Source organism: Chrysoperla carnea, chromosome 3, assembly GCF_905475395.1.
Source record: "Chrysoperla carnea chromosome 3, inChrCarn1.1, whole genome shotgun sequence".
NCBI lineage: Eukaryota > Metazoa > Arthropoda > Insecta > Neuroptera > Chrysopidae > Chrysoperla > Chrysoperla carnea.
Window position 1 is genome coordinate 57,341,911 of NC_058339.1, and position 20,703 is coordinate 57,362,613.

The following is a 20,703-nucleotide window of genomic DNA, read 5'->3' on the forward strand; positions in this document are numbered from 1 at the left end:
AATAAATTTAGAAACGTACAATTAAATATTTTTTCGGTGGGAAAACCAGATGGCTAGTTTTGGCCAGATGTATTTGAAGTGCCGTTACCTCTTAAATTAAGGCAGAAAAAATTAATAAATAAATATGTATATTAAATACTCTAAATAATAATAATTTACATATTAATTAATTTTAAAAAGTTTTGATAAAAATATGATCTTGATATTTGAATAAATACTTCAATTAAATAAACATATTTATTTACCTACCTTCTTGATTAGAGAAAGTCTTATTTAAATTAATTGTAGGATGTTATTAAAAAGATTAAATATTCTAGTTTGGAAAATTAATTGAATAACAAGCATGTGAATGCGGCCCTTATGGTTCACATCATCAACTTTTCAGAGAATAAATAAACACGCGTCCTGGAATATAAGAAGTTCTAGGATCAACATTCGGATCTGAAAAAATAGACCGATAAAATTGTTGTAGTTGTAATAACGAGTTGATTGGGTTGAGTTTGTCAACTGTAGAGCAGATTGAGTTTGGAAGTTTTTAGCCCTTGCGTTCAATTTGGTCAATTTTTCCGTTATATTTTTTGCTAAATCCACATTCGACGCTTGCAAAGGTATTATTTAGTTATACAATTTCATAAAATTCAATATTCTTTCTGTAAATATCAGTTTTATAGAAAAAATGGTCAGGGGATAAATTATTGTTTAATTTATTTTCTACAATATAACTAATTATCAAAATTTCCAGTTTCCTAATATACATGCAGACCAACTTCCAGTTTTATTTTACTCACAAACACCCCAAATTTTAAGCAACACTTTTGACAATCATTTCAGTGCATTTTTATGTTATTTCGTAATGGTTGCCGCAAATTTGACATTGTTAACATCTTTCATTTGCACACTCAAGAAATCGTGAGCGAAGAAATTCGCCCGAATGAATGCAAACACATGCGTAGACACAGACATCAATTTAAAAGTAGTGATGATACATTGTTCTGATTATGATACGTTAAGATAAGCTGAAATTTTGGATTTGGATTTTCGGACTCATTGTAAGATGTTCGATATAGGTACTGGGAAGTTAATAATAAAACATTTGAATTCAAATTAAATAACGTAAAATTATATTTCGAAAATGAAATAAAAAAATCTTAATAATAATAAAAAATTATTGATATAACAAATATATAACAAGAAGATATAAAAATGTATATAACAATCAGAGTTTTCTTTTTTTTCGCCATTCAAAATATGGCAAAATAATTAACACATTATAAAATCGCGTTTATTACGGAAGTGTATAAAAAAAGAAAAGAACTTAAAATAAAACTACTTAAGTTCAGTCGGTAGGGAATTGATTAAATAATTAATATTATATAATATATACAAGGTACGTTTAAATATTTAAAATGTTTCGAGCAATCAATAAAAGTTCTAGAAAAAAAATTATTTTTCTAATTAAACGGTATTGAAATAAATTATGTTACCTACAATTTTTGAAACTAAATTTTTTTCTAATTTAAATATTGAATCCTCAAAACATTTTTACGTTTTTTTTTATGCTGGGAAACTCCAACTGGATGTTTGTTGATTTGTTTGTGGTGGTGGGATTAAGGATTGTTGTAGGTTTGAAACTTGTGGGGGTGTTAAAGCTTGTGATACGGCTACAGTGGCTTGTACACCTTCTTGACTATTACGTTTATATAATCTATTTGTATCTAATTGCTGACTCGCTACAACATCGACCTGAGTATTGGTAACTTGATCTTTTCGATCCCATCCATGGTCACTATGGTGGTGATCGTGATGATCAGGTGAAGGGAACCATTCAGATATCCATACTGGTTTCCATATTTTCTTCCATGCTGGTACCCAAATTTCTTTCCAATCAGGTACCCATATTTGTTTCCAGGCTTCTTTCCATTCTAATTTTTTATCTGCTACCCAAATTTGTTTTTTAGCTGGTTTCCAAATTTGTTTCCATTCTTCTTTCCATTCTAATTTCTTGTCAGATACCCAAATTTGTTTTTTCGCTGGTTTCCAAATTTGTTTCCATGCTTCTTTCCATTCTAATTTTTTGTCGGCTACCCAAATTTGTTTCTTTTCGGTTCTCCATATTTGTTTCCATGCTTCTTTCCATTCTAATTTTTTGTCTGATACCCAGATTTGTTTCTTGGCTGGTTTCCAATATTTCTTCCATACTGGTTTCCAAATTAATTTCTTTTTCCATAAATCGTGTGATGTGTATTCCCATCCATGAGCATCTTTACCATGATAATGTTCACCTGGAATTCCTACTTTCACCCATTCTGGCACCCATAATTGTTTCCAAGCTGGTACTTGAATTTCTTTCCATGCAGGTACTTGAATTTCCTTCCAAACTGGTTTGTATATCTTTTTCCAGTCTGGTACTTGAATTTCTTTCCATGCTGGTACTTGTATCTCTTTCCATACTGGTTTGTAAATCTTTTTCCAATCTGGTACTTGAATTTCCTTCCAGGCTGGCACTTTGATTTCCTTCCAGATTGGTTTGTATACTTTTTTCCAAGCAGGTACTTGGATATCTTTCCATGCTGGTACTTGAATTTCTTTCCATACTGGTTTATAGTATTTCTTCCAATCTGGTTTCCATATTTGTTTCTTTGCTGGCTTCCAGATCTTCTTCCATCCAGGTTTCCAGATAAGTTTCTTTTTCCAGTATCCTGGGTCATGGTGTTCGTGATGATGATGATCGTCTACAACATGTTCTTCATGATGTGCTGGTGTATAATCATATCCAACTCGGCTTTGCGCAGCAGGCCTAAACATAAATGAAAATATTTTAAGTTGGAGTCTCTGCATCTACAAAATGAAACTTTATTGACTTTTTTCAGAAAAATATTTGATTTCCGAAATTCTAAAAAATTGTATAAATCAACGATATTCATTGTTTTTTAAAGATATATCCCCGCTTTTCATTATGAAAAGTCTTTTTACCAAGGATAGAATTTCAGAAACTGTAGGAGGGCTACTCTTCCAGAAAGGTCAGAAAATTTCACAGTACAGCTTTCACTTTTCTTCTGTCTCTATTAACGCTAAAGTGAAACGAAGTTTAAACTCAGCTCGTTATGTTGATAAAACATTTACGTCGAGGCCGAAAATAAAACAGAGCGTATATTAAATAAAATTATGAAGAAGATAACGAAAACATATATCGTTAAATATCAATGATTTATGCAATATTTTGCTCAAACTATAATTGTTTAAAAAATAATATAATATGTTGTTACCTTTTTTGCTCAAAATTAATTATATGCGTCAAATATGTCTGACTCATAAAGATAGTCTTACCTTATGGCTTAAGCACAGTTTTGTCATATTTCAATATTGTCATACAGTTTCGAAGTCTATATATATTAAAAAATTTTGCTACAACAGTCAAATAATATTGTAGTAGAGGTCACTAAAAAATATGTGTATTAAAGTCAATATGTCTTATTATTAATTAATATTTGTTTTATAAACGTCGTGTAATGTAACACGTTTGCATGAAAATAATCTTTTCTATTTCTCTTTCTCGAATAACAATTGTCTTATGTCAATTTTCTAAAATGCCCATTATGATACTTCTATCGATTTTCCGTCTTAAAAGAATGTGTGATAAGTAATAGTTTTTTAGCCCCTCTTAATTTAGAGATGGTTGTTATAATTTTAAAATCCGTTATTTCCAATAATTATTTAACAATTATGTACCATTGTATGAGACAATAACGTTATTTTGTAAGAGAAACATGAAAATTTATTATCCAGCTAACGTGTGACTAAACACTTCCTTAAATTCGTTTGAATAATTACCAACGTTTGGTGTGGTTTTGGTTTATGTATGTAGTAGGATAAGCTATGCAAAAAAAAAGCTGAAAATAATCAATTTTATTTGATCAGTAACTTACTGTTGACTCTGTTGAATTGATAGTTGAGTATTTGGATCTAACGCTTTACCAATAACTAAACTTGCGTAGATGATTACGCCGAGGGCAATCTGAAACAAGAAAAAAAAATTTAGTTGAGTTTTCTTATAAACGCTGGACTTTATATAATTAACAAACACATATAATTAACCTTTTGTTTTGATATAAAAGATAAATTCAAAAAGAAACAAACTAATATGAAATGCAAGTCAAGTGATTCTACATAACTATCCGACTCAAAGCTTTGAAGTCTAATTCTAAAGAAAAAGCTTTTAAAATAAATAAAAATTGTATGTATGCAATTTTTATGTTATGTCATAACTCACATATTGGGTACAGTAGCAAATCAGATGTATGTACAATTAATTCATACAAAACTAAAAGCAGCTATTAAATTAATTAAAACATTTTTTAATTGACTTCTAAAATTAATACCTTAAATTTTCAGAAATAATTTTTTGTAAAGTTAGCGCTACATTTATAATGTACCAAGGCACGAAAGGAATATAGTTCCCCATCGGGTATGCCACAACACCTCTCGATTTTTTTTAAATTTTTAAAATTTTATAATTTTCTAACTGAAATTATTAACGTGGATATAAAAACTATTATGAACAATCAACAAGCAACAACACACAGTGTTTTCAAGCGGTTTTCTACCCAAGTTCTAACTGTGTTCAATGTTGCTTAACTTCGATGTTCATGTTTTCAACGGAGTGTGTATGCCACGTGGTTTTCATGGCGTTTTTTCACATGGCGCAGTTTTCACTTCTTAAATCATATTGATATCTTGTACCGTTTTGTTTTTATTTCAAGTGAAAAATGTATAAATCTAATCTGAAAATCTTTTAAATGAAATAAAACCACCTACGAACGATACTTAAATAAATTCAATAAACAATATACAGTTAATAGATCTCAAACAAACAATTCACAATTTTTTTTCATTTACACAAGTAATAAATTATTGTAACATGTCAATCTGTACATACTAATGAGTTATAATAACAACATACATACACTTTATATTAATTCATTTCATATCATATATGTTTCATTTTTTACTTTAGTAGTTTATATTTTATGAGTGAAAGTAATTGTATGATGATATACATTGGACAAACTGAACATCATCGCATCGAAAAGAAAAAAAAAGCTGGTTTGACGCACTCACATTGTCTCTGTGTACAGAAATACCTATATAAAATTTTTAAGTATTAATTTGTAGTTATGTGCTTTGATATGCATATTATTTTTAACACGCTTATATTATATATTCACTCATAGGACATGATCAGTTATATACATTTATTATTCTACCGATAACCATACTATGTATACATACTTAGAACAAGCAACAAGCGTGTTTTTTAGTTTTTTAAACTATATTCTTATTATTTTTAATTTAAAGTAGTTGTAAATTCTTTAATATGGTGTAAAATGAGCGATGATATTTCCTAAATTTTCATTGATAAACTTAACCGGCGGTCATTGATATATGCTTAATGAAATGCTTAAAACGAGATATACCTTAAAAAAGGACCAAAGTGGATTTGTTAAAAACGGATTTTGGAATTTGGATTTGATCATATAAGCACGATATATATATTGATTCAGTTATCTAAAAGGATGGGAAATACTTTGTTTATTTCTTGGATTTGGCAAAATGTATTCCTATCTAGATACCTTGGCGACGAGAAATGTGGTCAAGAATATAATGAATTCAATAACACGGATAGTGACTATGAATTTCAAATAAAACAATTGGCATAAGAATCAAGATTAGCCCAAGCTACCAGCAGTGGGAGAAAATGATGTATGCAAAACAATGGGACTGTTGAAATTTTGCTGTCTGGTATTTGTACTCCTCTGCATTCAAATTGAATGGAAATTTTAAACGGCTATCTTTGGATTTGTTTTTGAAAAATAAGAAGAGTGTTACTTTTTTGTAGATATCTTAAATTAGTTTGAGGAATTTTTAACGACATTCGACTAAAAGTAAGAAAAATTCCACTTAGGAATTTATCGCGTAAAACTGTAACAGAAAGGAAGTATTTGTCTTTCACGAGTAAAGAAATTATATTTTAAGCATTAGAAGACATTAAAATGAGAAGAAATCAATGCTACCATTTCACATACACGATTTTGGTCTGTACATGGAAGTAGGTGAGATCAAAGAAAATTATGGAAACAATAGATTTATTTTTGAACCAGTAGTAGATAAATAATATTATAATTTTTACATAGATTCATAGATCATTGTGAGATTATTCATGCTGTGATGTTAATGAAAGTTAAAAAACAATTGATAATAATAATTTAGAATTATTGTAATGTATCACTAACATGCATGCATGTTTGTATAATTTCAATCATAAACACCTACTAATAAAAACATTTTTTTAAATATTATTGAACTTCATATATACATAGCTTGAACTCTACTGTTCATCAGTTTTATAAAAGTTGCTTTCTTTTTCCAATAATTTCGTTTCAATACAGATTTATTATGAAAAAGAAAGAAATATAGCAAACAACAGAGTTAATTTGCGAGATTAATTAGTGTTTGAATTTTGTTTTTAAGGATGTACGAGCGACAGAGCATTTTTTGATAAAAGACTTGATTTTGACTTCAAAAGTAGTTATATTTAACATTGGTTTTATGGGAAAACGGTAGATGGATGGTGTGTTTTGTTAATTAAAGTTAAGTCCTTGATAAATTATTGAAAAAGAAAAACCCGTTGGATCCGACTAAATAAGGGTGTATGAGCACGGTAGTGGGGACACAAATTTAAAAAAATATATATTTTCAATTTTGATGGTGAATTATGTTATAACTTGACAATATACGGTGAAAAGTTTTTAAAATCTGGAGTAATTTTCAAATTATCGAAAATTGAACATTTGGTTTAATTATTTAGCTTTCAATATTTCGAAAATCAAGGCAGATATCGAAAAATTTTATTCTTTTTTCGTCTGCATTCATGAGGTTATAACAAAAGTTATCATCAAAGTTGAAAATAAGGTACAAATAATTTCAACCACAAGCATAAAATTGCTCTGGCACTAATACTACTTTAATTTGATATTGTTGATGAATAGAAAATTTATGAGCACCCATACAGTAGCACAGTAAAAGTGTATTATGTAAGACTAGCCTCACATTCTATATATTGAGCTCCTGAGAAGTAGGTATAATGAAATAGTGATATTGTTGGAAAAAGTATGGAAGAAAATTAAAAAGATTTAATTTTTATTGAAAATCCGTGAATATAATTGACGTAGGCATGGTTATCCTGTGTGTCGAGCAGTTTCAAAAACTTTTGTTGCTATATGAACCAATAACAGCTACCGAAATACCAGAGGGATAATTATTATTTCAAATTGATAAAATCTTAATTGAAACTTAGTTTTTTTTAAACTCTTTTTTATAAATTCCTTACGTAAAGATTTATTGTGAGAATAAATTGAAACGAAAGTAACATTCCACATTCAAAAAATTGTGCTTCCGATTTAAAAAAAAGATTTCAAAACTAATAGCAGGTAGGGCATTTGCTAAAAATTTACATATTTATTATTGAACTGGTTTTTATAGCTCTTGTTTTGTATAAATTTATCATTATGTGTGCCGGAAATAAATATAATAGATATTATACAAAAGACGGAAGTATTTTGATTCATCCTACTAAAAAAAATATTTTTCCAATATATATGTATGTACAGGTTTGTTCAACAAGATATGTACAAAAAGTCTCCCACTTACATGGTAACATCCTATTGAACAATCCTGCATTTAATAATTATTTAGATGACTTTCTTTAATATATATTTAATTTCAAAAAATAGAAATTTATAAAATAGTCAATTTATATACAATAGGTATTCAAAGAAAATAAAGCTATTATTATTGACAATATTTTTTTATTACCAGAATGATGTAACTTGAATTTAAATTACCTTCTTTGGTATGGAATTAGGTAAAAATTTTATTTTTGTCCTATAAATTATTTATTAATAAATAAAAATGAAATTTAATTATTATATTATTATAATTTGTTAATTTTGTGGTTTTAAGATATTTTTGTATATGCAAAAGTGTTAAATGAATAATTTTAATTTATTAATTTTTGCTAATTTTACTGTTTTATTGTTCAGTTAAATTTGGAAAATAGTGATGGCCATGTTGACCAGATCAATTATAATAAAACAGCAAAATTTACAAAATTAGATTTTAAATTATTTTTAATGTACTTTACTGTACAATATAAATTGGAATTTCCCTAAAGATTACGTGCATCATGGAAAATGTGTAGACGATATAGAAATACGGCTTTTTAGAACATTTCAGTATTAATATGATATTAGTAAGTTGATGGTTGATATCCCAAGTCGGTTAGAACCACCAATTTGTGTTCAGTATATTCCCTAAGAACGAATCTTTTCTTTAACCTACAATAGAAGCGTACGCAAGAGGAGTTTTGGAAGTTCAACCCTGCCCTCCTTGAAATGTGAAAAAATCGAGATGTTTAGTCTTTCCAGTAAAAGTATTTAAAAGGCAAAAAGATCTACACATAGAATGTATTTTTTGGAATTCAATACGAAAGAAAGTAGGGAAGTATAAGACCGAAAATTATCTTGCTGAAAATGACAACGTTTAAGTTTTATCGTTGCTTAGTAAAATTTCTGAGATTAACATTGATGGCCTAATTAATGATTTCTAGTAACACAAGAGTTAATAATATACAATGCATATAATTTGAGATCTAACGCAATTTTATAATTTTGTGAGCTTCTATTCAATTTCCATGTCATTAATGTAATATGAGTTGCATACGTTATATGAAAATGAAATGAAAATTAATATCCAACGTGTGAAAATTATGTACAAATTTAGAAGTTAAAATCATAGAAATCGGTTACCAGTTTAAATAACTGTTATAAATTTAAAAAACAAAATCGGATATAATGATGACACATATTAAAAAATTTAGAATTATTTTAATGAAAACCGTGAATATTTACATAATTAATTATTTTCTTACAGAAGCATAAAAAAAAATAATATCATAAAACTTTAACACGAACATGAATAATTGTAATATTGGAAAAGATTTCACGCTCATTTAAATTTTAAATTAATGATTATATGTTATCTGTTGTATAATAGTTTTAAATTAATTATTTAAGTTTATAATCACATAAAGACACTAATTGTTAAATCTAATAATCATTTGTTACTTAATTGAATTATTATGCGAATTAAGAGAAATTTTTTATTTTCTTTAACATAAATTTTATGTAAATTGTTATATGTTCTATAATATTATAATATTATAATATGATTAATGAACAAATATTGAATTCCTAATATTTCTAAGGTTTATTTGTTCTAGAGAAAAATTTGTAAAATGTAAAACAACAAATGTTATTTTGTAAGGCAGTTTATATCATATGTCAGATTAATCTCATTTTCATTAAACATACCTAAGAACCATTCCGATTTAATGAATCTTTAAATATAGTAAATATTTGGGAGCAGGCAGACCCACAAGAACAAGAGAAGCGGAAGTTTAAAATATCCCTGAATTTTTTTTTCAAATAAATTGAGAATTTACAGTTGCTTACTGGAAACATCCATATAAATGACACATAATGTGATAAACATTTGAAAATTTGAAAAAATCTCTGAAAATTAAATATCTCTTTTTTCAATAATCATTAAATATATTATATTTCCTAACAGCGCCATGAAACATCATCTTATTTTATACATTATTGGGACAAAAATTTTTGATTAGTATAAAGTTGGGAGAGCGTGGCAAAACATTTCATTAATATTAGATTCTGAAAGCCCCGATATTTTATTTTACAAAATATCTGCGATTTCTTTGTCGTAGGTACAAACTATTTTTAATGGCTATGACTTAATTCAAAATATATTTACATCTTAACCCAACAGTTGGATTTTTTTTATACCATAGTCAAACTTTAAAGCTTTTATACATTACAGGTTTAGAGAAAAGTTGAATGTAGTGCTTAAGAAACATTTAAGTTGCATGTAGGTCAGTGCTTAAGAAACATTTTAACTGTTACTGCTAAATATTTTTACTATAATAACAGCTCAATTTTTCAGTAATAGAACTCATAACAAGTGAAATTTATTTGGAGGGAGAGAGCTAATGATTTGAATATGAAAGATGATTTGATAATTTTTCTCACATAAATTTTGATAGAAACAACAAAAAATTAATAAACTGCTAAAAATTGTTGGCATTTATTAATTAGTTACATAAATTGTTTTGTTGACAGATAAAAATTAACGTTTTAAAAAAATTTATGGAGAAAGTTTGTAAATGCGGAATCAAGATCGATAACATTCAAAAGATAAAGAAAATGAATCTTATTTAAAAAGAGAAGAAGAAATATTTCTAAATTATTTGTTATATATTACTGTTTCGTGTTTTAAAATAAAAATAGAATGCAAAACAGACAATGATCTATTGTAGGTTTATTTTAATTTTTATCTAGAAAGTAAAAATTTATCAAGTTATAAACAGTTTTTCAAAAGGAGTACAATATAGTCTTGACGACTAAAAATTATGTACCTATTTCATTGGGTTTCCGAAAACCAGTTTCTAACCAAAATTGTATTGATAAACCGATCGGATGTGCAAGATGAGTGCAAGATATACACGGTGATAAGTGCAAGATATATAGATAAGTAATAAGTGCAAGATGTATACGGACATATTTCCCCCAAATCAAGTAAAAATGGTTTTAGTAACACTCAAAATAAATATTTTTGTTGAAATCTAAAAACCAAATTATTCCCTATATAAAAGAGAAACCGCCCGTTGTCCCGTGTATGGGAGAGTTGGCTATACCGTACCGTTATTTAAATCGGACCATTTTCCAAATTTCACACTATTTAAGTTAGCTACTATTTAAGTATCGATAAAATAGATAACATTAGTTAAACCTCTTAATTTAAGTCAAATTAAAGAAATTAAATCCTGCATGTAAGTTGGGTGTAGATTTATGGAAAAATTTGATTTTGATGTAGGTTGTTGAATTATTAAAAATATATTAATTGTGAATATATTTTGCAAGTAAAATATTGTAAATTCATTTTGTTAAGCAAAATCAAATGTACTTTTGTTAAATAGTAAAATATATCAAAGTTTCAAAGAAATCACTTGTGAGGGTTTTAATTGTATCGAATCTAGGGAAAATCGTTACAATACGATATAGCCTACTTGAACTAAGTAATAAGGGAAAACTGTTTGTGATGCGATGCTTATAACAAGATATAGACATAAGTTTATCTTTTAAACTTATAAATTGCTTAATTGCATTATTTAGTGTAAATATTTTTTATGCTAATTAAATTTGATTTACGATGTACAATGATAGTATAAAAATACCACGATATATATGTATATAGAATAATTCTTTTGTTGTTAAATGATATTTATTATAATTATAAATTATTGCAGTTAACAACAGAATTAATCATATGATACATTTGAAAATAACATGTTATTAACATGTATATAATACCTATTATAAATATAATTATGTTATTATATTATTTTATATCATATATTCATTCAATACAGTGAACTGATATAATAGATAATTGACTTCAAAGTTTGACACCTAACAAGATTTGTTATTTTAATTACATTTCTTTTAATTCTAATTTTATACAGATGATTTCAAAAATTTTAAATCTAACATCCACGTTTCTTTCGAAGAAAGCGTTTTTCGAAAAAGACATTTATGGGACAAAATTATCCGTAGAATTGAGAAAAGAGAGCGGATATATTCAGTAAAATCATAAAACTTTAGAAAAGTGAAAAATCATAAAATTTATGCAGCACTTTCATTTCTCAGTCCATTAAATCAAGTAAAAACATTAAATGTTAAATAATGACATTTTCATACAAAAGATTTTTCACATAATTTTGCAATAAATTTTTTTTATATTATTGTATGAGTGATTATAGGAAGTACTTTCATTATTTGTCGGTCTAGTTTTCAAAATGCCATAAAGTTTTATGTTAAAATGGAAAAAATCAAGCGTTATAAATAAGACCCCCACACCGTCGCTAAGCAAGCCGTATTTCACAAAAACTTCAATACACCTCATTAGATTTTAGACATTTATGTGGTACACAATCGATTATGATTTTATTAAAAAAATTCTTAAATACTTTTGAATTTTTGTTTCCAAGGAGTCAAATTTGTATTATTATTTTTTCTAAATATTAGTCAAAAAACTTTAAAAATCAAAAAAGCTACGTTGAAAACCTCAATAGCAATGAAATGAATTCTATTCTATTTAGGTTAAATTTTGGTTATTGTAGGAATGAATATCTTGATAAATATTGGTGGGAACGCAGATAAATGTATTGTACACATCTATATGTCAGAAAACTTTACGTTCCCAATGCCTCTACCAAAAATAAATGAAATATTATCGAATTTACTTTTGTGATACTAAAGTTCTCAAACAAACATTTAAATTGGTGAAAAATTGAATTTGTATTTTTCGCATATGGTTTAAATGTTCTTTCCACAAATATAATTTTTTAAGCAATCACGTACGCCTTTGTTTCATTTCGTTTTTACAATGTATAAAAAGTTTTTGGTAGCCAATATTTCTATTATTGAAACACTTTAAAGAAACTATATCAAAATCGGTGGATAAAGGATTTGCATAGAAATCCTCCAAATTAAAAGCGAAATAAAGGATAATATTACATAGATATTTTAAGCTTTACAGTAAAAATAGATCTTGAGGCTTCCCTGTCGGATGGACTCCATTCATCTCTTGCTTATGCCTAACATTGTATGGACATTATCTTATATACCACTGATAAAGGATATAAAAATGCCTTTTATACCGATCAAGAGAACAGGGGCAAAGAAACATTTGAAATCAACTAAATTTAATAAACTGTGTTATACCATATAAATAATATAATTGATATACGGTCAAACATCGTTAATAGGATAAATATAATAAAATTATTAGAAATTCACTCATATAATAATAAAATAATCTAAACTAACATCTAAGTTAAATGGGATTAAAACATCATAATTGCATTTATTGTAATTTATATAAATACTAATCTTAATATATTGTATGAAATTTCAATAATAATTATATAGAAATTATTTTTAATTTCTCTTCATAATAAAACAGATTATTTAATTTTTTTAATATATCACTGTAATGTTCTATTGAAATAAATATATCTCTATTATTGAAGTGTTATTATTATTTAAAATGAAAAACTAACCATATATAAACACTTTCTTTCATTTATTAAAAATTATTCTATTTTGTAACGAACTAATCACACAAAAATTTGAAGAAATCGTTTTATTGTGCGGTAAGTATGGAAATTTGATTCTTTTTAATTTGAAAAGAACTGTTTAACAAATGCTTTATGAGATTAATTTTATTAATGATTGATTAAATGCTGAAAAATGTGATTAATACTCTACAATATAATTAATTATTTTAGACTTTCGTATTAAAAAGTGCTGCCAAGTTAGATTCCTAAATCTTTTGCATTTGAGATATTTTTTGGTCGTATGGAGGACACGACCAATATCATACTATTTTTTACAACATATACATTATCGGGATTTTTTGCTATCAATAACAGAGCACCCTGTATTTCGAGGAAGGAATTAATAAAATTACGCTTTTATTATTTATGTAAAAAAATTGAAATAAGCGAGATTTGTAAAAAACTCAACATAAATTAATAGTTCATGTTAGAAGACAGAAAATTAAAATAGATTTATGTAAAGTTGATATTTACTGTGAAAATTTGAAGATAATCAATTGAACTATTTTATTATTCCACGCGCTTCCACGTTTATATTATTTATTTATACTCATAAAAATTGGAAAAAGATTGTAAGCTTTGACTGATAACTGATTAGATTTTCATTAAATCTAACTAATAATTACTCCAATTAAAATAGATTTCTAACAAAAAACCAAACGAAAATAGTCCATCAGTTTGTGAACGAGCGATAAGAAGTTGCTAGAATGAACTACTTGATATAAACTACACATTACTTACAGAGAAATAGAGAATTGTTAAAATCATTTATATTTGGGGAATTGATTATATAATTACAAATTTTGATCACGATAAGTAATTAATTTCTATTCTGACGAATTTTGAATTTTTGAATTAAATTCATAAAAACATTTTTTGTGCAAACATGTATTATGTGCTAAAAATAAAAATGCGTTACGACAATTGAACCAAGAAACGATTAATTTAATTTAAATACGAGAAAGATAGATAGAAAAGAACAGTATATTGTTTGTTTGCACCAGTCTGTGAATACTGACTTCATTGAATTGGATAGGATGTAGTCATCACAGTAAACAATTCAATTTTAATTAATATGTATATTGACAGTATTGTCTATTATAATTAATTGAAAGTGCAATTAATATGCGTGCAAGAGTAAGTAAGGTAGTAAAATTAATTATACTGTGAAATACTACTTAATAAGCAATTGAATTTTAAAAAAATGATACAGAACTTTAAAATAATGTAGTTTTTATTTATATAAGTGACATCAAACTCTCATTATTAATATTTTTATAACAAAGAAAGCAATATGAATCATATAAATTAATAAATATGCAATTTTTATTGATATCTAGAAGTAATTATTTTATCTAAAAGTGTGATTGTTTTTTATCAATCATTTATTAATAAGTCTAGTACATCTAGCGGTATTTAATTGCTCTAAATACATTGTTTTGTGTGCAGGAATGTAAAGACAACAGATGTATGTATGTATTCAAGATAAATTTGTAGTCGCAGGGGAAAGTTTTCCCATTTAATATTTTTTTTACATTTTCACATTCAAGATTTTTCTTGAATAAGTATCAAGAGTTTACCGGATGAAAAATTGTTCCAAAATATTCGAATCAATTTCTTTCCCAGCAGTATTGCGGCAAGTTAGTAATCGCCGGGGAAAGTTTTTCATTAGCTTTTTTTCTTGCAAATGGAAAATTTTCTCGTTAAAATTCACGTTTAAGAGATGTCTCTGAATAAGACCCGAATTATTAACAGTTCGAAATTTTAAAAAAAGCTGCTGAAAATAGCATTAAAAAAAGAGATTGCAAAATTCAAAGAGTAATAATCTTATGAATTTTCCAGAAAGAATAAGACCAAAACATAGATTTTTAGTATTACAATAAGTATTTTTTTAAAATTTTTATTGTAAAATGTGCTGACATATATGAACAGTACGTATAAAAAAGGAGTATATCATTCTTACATAATATTTTAAGTTAAAGTGAATTTATTTTGAAATGATATCGTTTTTCGGATTTTCTCACTCTTACTGAGATTCTTAAGCTAAGGAGATTTTTGAATCGAATCTTATCTTTATAGATATTAGGGATTTCTCAATACATTGGAAATTTTGTCTAGTTTTTAAATACTCAAAGAAATGCGGTTATAACTATCAGTATAGACGCTTGCACACATTATTAATAGATTTATAATGTATTCCACCATTCCGCTTATTCTAATTATTTCTAATATATAATGTAATAAACTTGGAATTTTTTCCGCTACAATTTTATACGAAAATCTGAGGTAATTGCTATTTATTCGAAAAGTTTTTGTGTAAGAGGCAATGATAAATATGAAATTAAATATATGACAAAATGAAATATCATATTTTTTTAATTTTTAGTTAGTTGTAACTGCAGCCAGGGACAGTATACCAGTTAAGACAGTTATTACTTACAAATTTACAGAGATAGATATAGAGGCTGATTTTTAAGATTGTAAAATATCAAGGTCGCAAGCGAGTACATCGGAATACTAAAAATTCTAGTAAAACTAACGGAAGTATCCATTTAAACCATAAATACGTTCATTATTATACATCCATCAAATTTTTATCAGAGCCTCCACCAATTTTTCAGTTTGGATTACGGTATATTGCTACAAATTCTTTTAGGCTTACAAAACTTAGACGAATGTTTATACAGTATGCCTTTCTTTCCAAGAAGAGAAGCTTTCAAAGAGTTCAATCGATTTTAACGCTCTAGTAAAGTACAGGAAAGAAGAAAACTTTGCTAGTATATAAGCACATACTAAGCTTCCCTAAATATTTCGGTGGAGACAAAGGAATGCAAATTATATACTAATCTAAAATAGAAGCTCTGAGTCGTTGAAAATTATTTAAACGAAGGTATAAATATTCTTAAGATAAAAATTAGCCTATATAATTATTCTTGAATAAAAAAATTTCGCTGATCTTTTGCAACGTTTTAAAACTGTAAAAAGAATTTATTTCTAGTCTAAGCTACATTTATTTTCATTCGATGTTTTAGATATAGTTGCAAATGAAGGTAAGATTCCAAAGTAATTTATATTGTTGACTTTTTGCAATAAGTCAAAAATTTGTGTGAACATAGTTCTAAAGTAGTGCGACACTCGGGAGCCTTCCCTTTTTAAGTTCTGAGTCCGACAAATTTTCCTAATTCTTGGCCTAACAGATTAGAATTGAATTGAATTTTTTTTAGACAGAATTAGAAAATCGACTCTCCGGTGTGCGATTGATCTTTGCTCGATACTAATAAAAGAAGCGATCAAAATTGACATTATCGGGGAATCGATTATCATCTTGTTCGAATCTGAATGCTTTGGTCCTACTCATCAATTGTAAGATTCCGAGATAGTTAAAAGACAGGGTCTCTCAAAATCAGAATATGTTCACACAAATTATTGACTTGCAGAGCCCAAGAAATGTACGCTATCTTTATACATAATAGGTAAATCCTTTATGTATTTCCCAAAACCAATACCGGGATTGCATAAAGTGCATTGCAATTTTATTTTTTGTGGTTTAATTTCTCACATTTAAAATTCAATTAAATATTTTGATTTGAACACTTAAGAAAAAAAATCACTTAATTAAAAAAAAAAACCAATTGTAGTAAAAAATAATCCAAAAAACTATTTTAATTAGAGCCCATTAAACCACTTTCAAAAATTGCAATACACAAAAGCACAATTTTTTTTCAAAATAACACTTAATTAAATTTCTAGAAAATAATTAAAATATAATTAAAAATAATTTACACTAACCACTGGAGTCCAGCTGCCACTCATGCTTCACACAATTGGCCTTTCTTCAATGAAGAAAAACTGAATCAATGATATAAAAATTAACGACCTTCCATGTTATATATCATAATCTTAGACCATTATTAATTTGGTGGGGTTTTACTTTCGCTATTGAAGAAAGAATTCCAACCCCACAAATTTTTTAAAGAAATCATATATGCAATTTAATAATATTATAAATATATCCAAAGTCAAGGCTGGGCCCTATACAACGTTGTATCTCCAACCAGGCATGTATATAATTCTTTGTCATGGTAAAGGTTTCCCTCCACTTTAGATTAATAATTTCATCACAATGTCTTGGCCCTCCTTCCACAGTATATACCTAGGTATACAACAAACATATTATTGAAGATTATAAAACATTCACTTGTTTATCTGTATCACATTGGCAGTGAAGTTTTATTATTATTACTTTTAATTATTAATAATAATTTAATAATTATTATTGAATGTGATTATTATAATTTATTTGTGATTGAAATATTACTAAGTACTATCTATATGTTTTTGTATATTAAATAGCGTGACTATTTCCTATGCATCAATAAATTTGGCATAAGATATCCGTGAAGGGAAAAATATGTTAAATACTTTAAATAACTGTTCCGAGATAAGTACGTCTATTGAAATGCTAATTTATGATATAACCTTGCGCTTCTTGCTCCATTCTGTTAATTACATACAGTTTATGTAGAATTTCTCGACCAATTCCAAAAAAAATTTTCTATTTCGAAAATCAAGTAAATTCTTTCACACTTGAATGTGAACTTCAGCCTTGATTCGTGATGGTGTAACGAGAATCTAACCAGCCAGCTTTCGAATTTAATTGAGAAGAGTTTTTGTAAATTTATATACAAGCCGTTCTAAATTGATTCTGAAAATGGATCATATTTTTGTCAATACTCTCACTATAGGGTTTAGTACAGGGACTGGATTCACGCTTTAAGGAGGCTTTGAAATCGAGATAGTGGATGTCTTGCAGTCAGAGACATTCAAACAAAATGAATAAGGAATATTGAATTATGTTTAGTAAACATTAAAGGTGACACCGGCTGGTACAAATCTGGTCAAGTTTGATTAGTTATCTTGGTTGTTCATAGCCCATATCACTTTTCTTCCATATATTCTGGCCGAGACCTCATTATAAAGTGTCCAGTATAACTCGGCTTGGTTTTCATAGTTCTAACCTAATTCAACCTAATTTATAGTTAGTTCTATAGTTAGTTAGAACTAAAGCCCTAACCAGTTTTAGTAAAGGCTTCAAACAGGCAAACCTGTTTTGATAAATCTGGAGTATATTGAGAATAATATCTGGTCTCCATATGATTATGGAGCTCAGTAGATTTATGGATAAAAATTTTCACAATTGAGAAAAATATCTAGTCTTGATATGATTGTGGAAGTCGGTAGATTCATTGATAAAAATTAAAACAATGATAAGAACGAAGTAGACTATCTTTATCATGGTTTTCTGCGGTGACTCTTTTCAAATTCCAAATAAATGTTAAGGAAAAATTTCAATCAAAAAATTTGCAGTTTTCATCAAAATTGCATTGCCACATTTTCTTAAAAATCAGGTCCTAATTTCAACCTTTTATCAGCTCAAAGCCTTCATTATACATATGGCTATTTAGGCTTCATATAAATGGAAAATAAATAATTTAGTAAGTTTGATATTCTCGAAATTCGGAAAATTTTTTCTTAATCTAATCAAAACTGTTCGTTTCGTATACTATAGTTTTCAATCGTTTTATATCTATGCGTCTAAAAAGTCACTTTGCCTTCTGAAACGATTCAAATTAAAGCTTTGTGGTCACTTTTTGACTAAAAAGATATAAAAAATAACCCTCGATATAATTTCTAAAACAAAACGATTTCCACCCATGAACTACTTGTATGAAAGCAAAGCTCTTATATGTAATTAGTTCAAGAACCGGACCGACGTTTGGACACATTTCGCATCATACATTGCAGGGTTGGAATATCTTACTTATAAATTATCTTAGTTTAAGATAAAACGCCTGCCAATTTATAAAAATAAAACAAATTTTCAGATATTCAAATTTTATCATAAAAATCTAGAAATCCGGAGAAGTATGACATTTATTTTGACAAGTGTATATAATTACAGAACATAAACAATTGTTTCCAAACCAAGTTAATTTAAAAATTACAATAACAATAAAAATTAAGGTATTGTAATTTCAATTACCTAGTTTTAATATTTTTAGATAAAAAAATTCACATAATTTAAAAAAAAAGTTAATGAAAAAAAATGTAGATTAAATTTAATGCAATTATCATTGACATTGCTTCATACAGAATGTCACTACTATTTTTTCTATTTTCTCTTTGTGATCAAGTGTATACACTTTTTGGCTATTTTATTGATTTCATTGTGTATGTGTATTTAGTTTCAATATTAATAAATAACATGGAATGTTAACATTCATAGATATATGAGTAATCCGGAAAAAAAAGTATAGAAAGAATGAACCCGAATTAAAAAAGTTGTGGGGGAGCCAAGTTGTTACTTATCATACTTCATCAGTAAGTATCACAATAAAAACTCAATAAAAACACTTTTGAAATTCTTTTCGGATCATATTGCTGTTAATATGATACCTCAACGAAGTCGATATCAGCAATATATATATTGTCCTAATCATGAAACGTAAAGATATGTTGAAAATTTCAGTTTCGAAAATCGAACCCATTACAATAACTTCCTGTACTGGTAATTTAAAACAATTTTTGACTCCTTCCAAGAAATTCCTTCCAATAATCAAATAATATTTTTGTATTTTAAAAAGAAGAAAAAATTTCTGGAAGCAATAAAATATTTCTTCTTGTCTGATAATTTTGACCTTTTTTAAAATGCAAAAAATATTCTTGGGTTCAGAGAGCCATTTTTTCTGCGTGATTATTTCTAGATCTTTCTGTTTTTATTTAAATGTTACTAAGGATTAAGAAATAAGGTTTTTGAAGAAACTTTTTTAAATTTTTTAATAACGTAAGTACTGCTGCCTTATCCAGGTATTAAGCAAGTCAAGAAAAACATAGAAGCACGTTGGTACATACGTGGTTTATAAAACATTGCTGGGGAAAATAACATCATGAATACTTGAAATGATGAAATGTACACGTCTGAATGGGAATCGAGCCCTTGAGTTCTTGCATACCAAAGATAACTCCACCAGCTGCTTTAGAAAATCATGATATCATCAGGTGGCTTTTCCACTCTTATAGTTTACAAAATTTTGGATTCATATTATAGTACTTTTAAACAAGACTTGAGTACCGAAAATAACGACGCAACCGCAATTATACCCTTAGTTATGCCGGAACCTTCTATGATAAATGTTATCCATCTTATCCTTGACTGAGGGTACCCATAAAAATAAATAGTGAAATTTTCATTATTGCTTTTCAGATTGAATGTTTTCAGCCATCCTGTCCAGAGAATTAAAGTAAATTTTAAGAATAATGTATAAATAAATAAAAATAAAAATTGTAATCTAAATAACAATCTTATATAATATTTATTTTACTCAATAGAT

At 27.1% G+C, this 20,703-nt stretch overlaps 1 protein-coding gene across 1 annotated transcript; it reads right to left on the bottom strand.

Annotated features, from left to right (window-relative positions):
- Positions 1-1,554: 1,554 nt before the first annotated feature.
- LOC123296139 lies at positions 1,555-17,128 on the bottom strand. Its single transcript, XM_044877600.1, has 3 exons — positions 17,102-17,128; positions 3,927-4,015; positions 1,555-2,797 (listed from the first exon to the last, which is right to left on the bottom strand). Exons 1-3 carry the CDS (start codon positions 17,123-17,125, stop codon positions 1,555-1,557), a joined length of 1,356 nt encoding a protein of 451 aa, XP_044733535.1. The 5' UTR covers positions 17,126-17,128.
- Between the last annotated feature and the right edge of the window lie 3,575 nt (positions 17,129-20,703).

Excerpts from the sequence above, each read along its gene's own strand:
- LOC123296139 (XM_044877600.1), bottom strand. The coding sequence starts at position 17,125 with ATGAGTGGCAGCTGGACTCCAGTG. Across the intron at positions 4,016-17,101 it reads GTGGCAGCTGGACTCCAGTG|ATTGCCCTCGGCGTAATCAT; the intron begins GTTAGTGTAAAT and ends TTCTTGTTTCAG. Across the intron at positions 2,798-3,926 it reads TCAATTCAACAGAGTCAACA|GCCTGCTGCGCAAAGCCGAG; the intron begins GTAAGTTACTGA and ends ATTTATGTTTAG.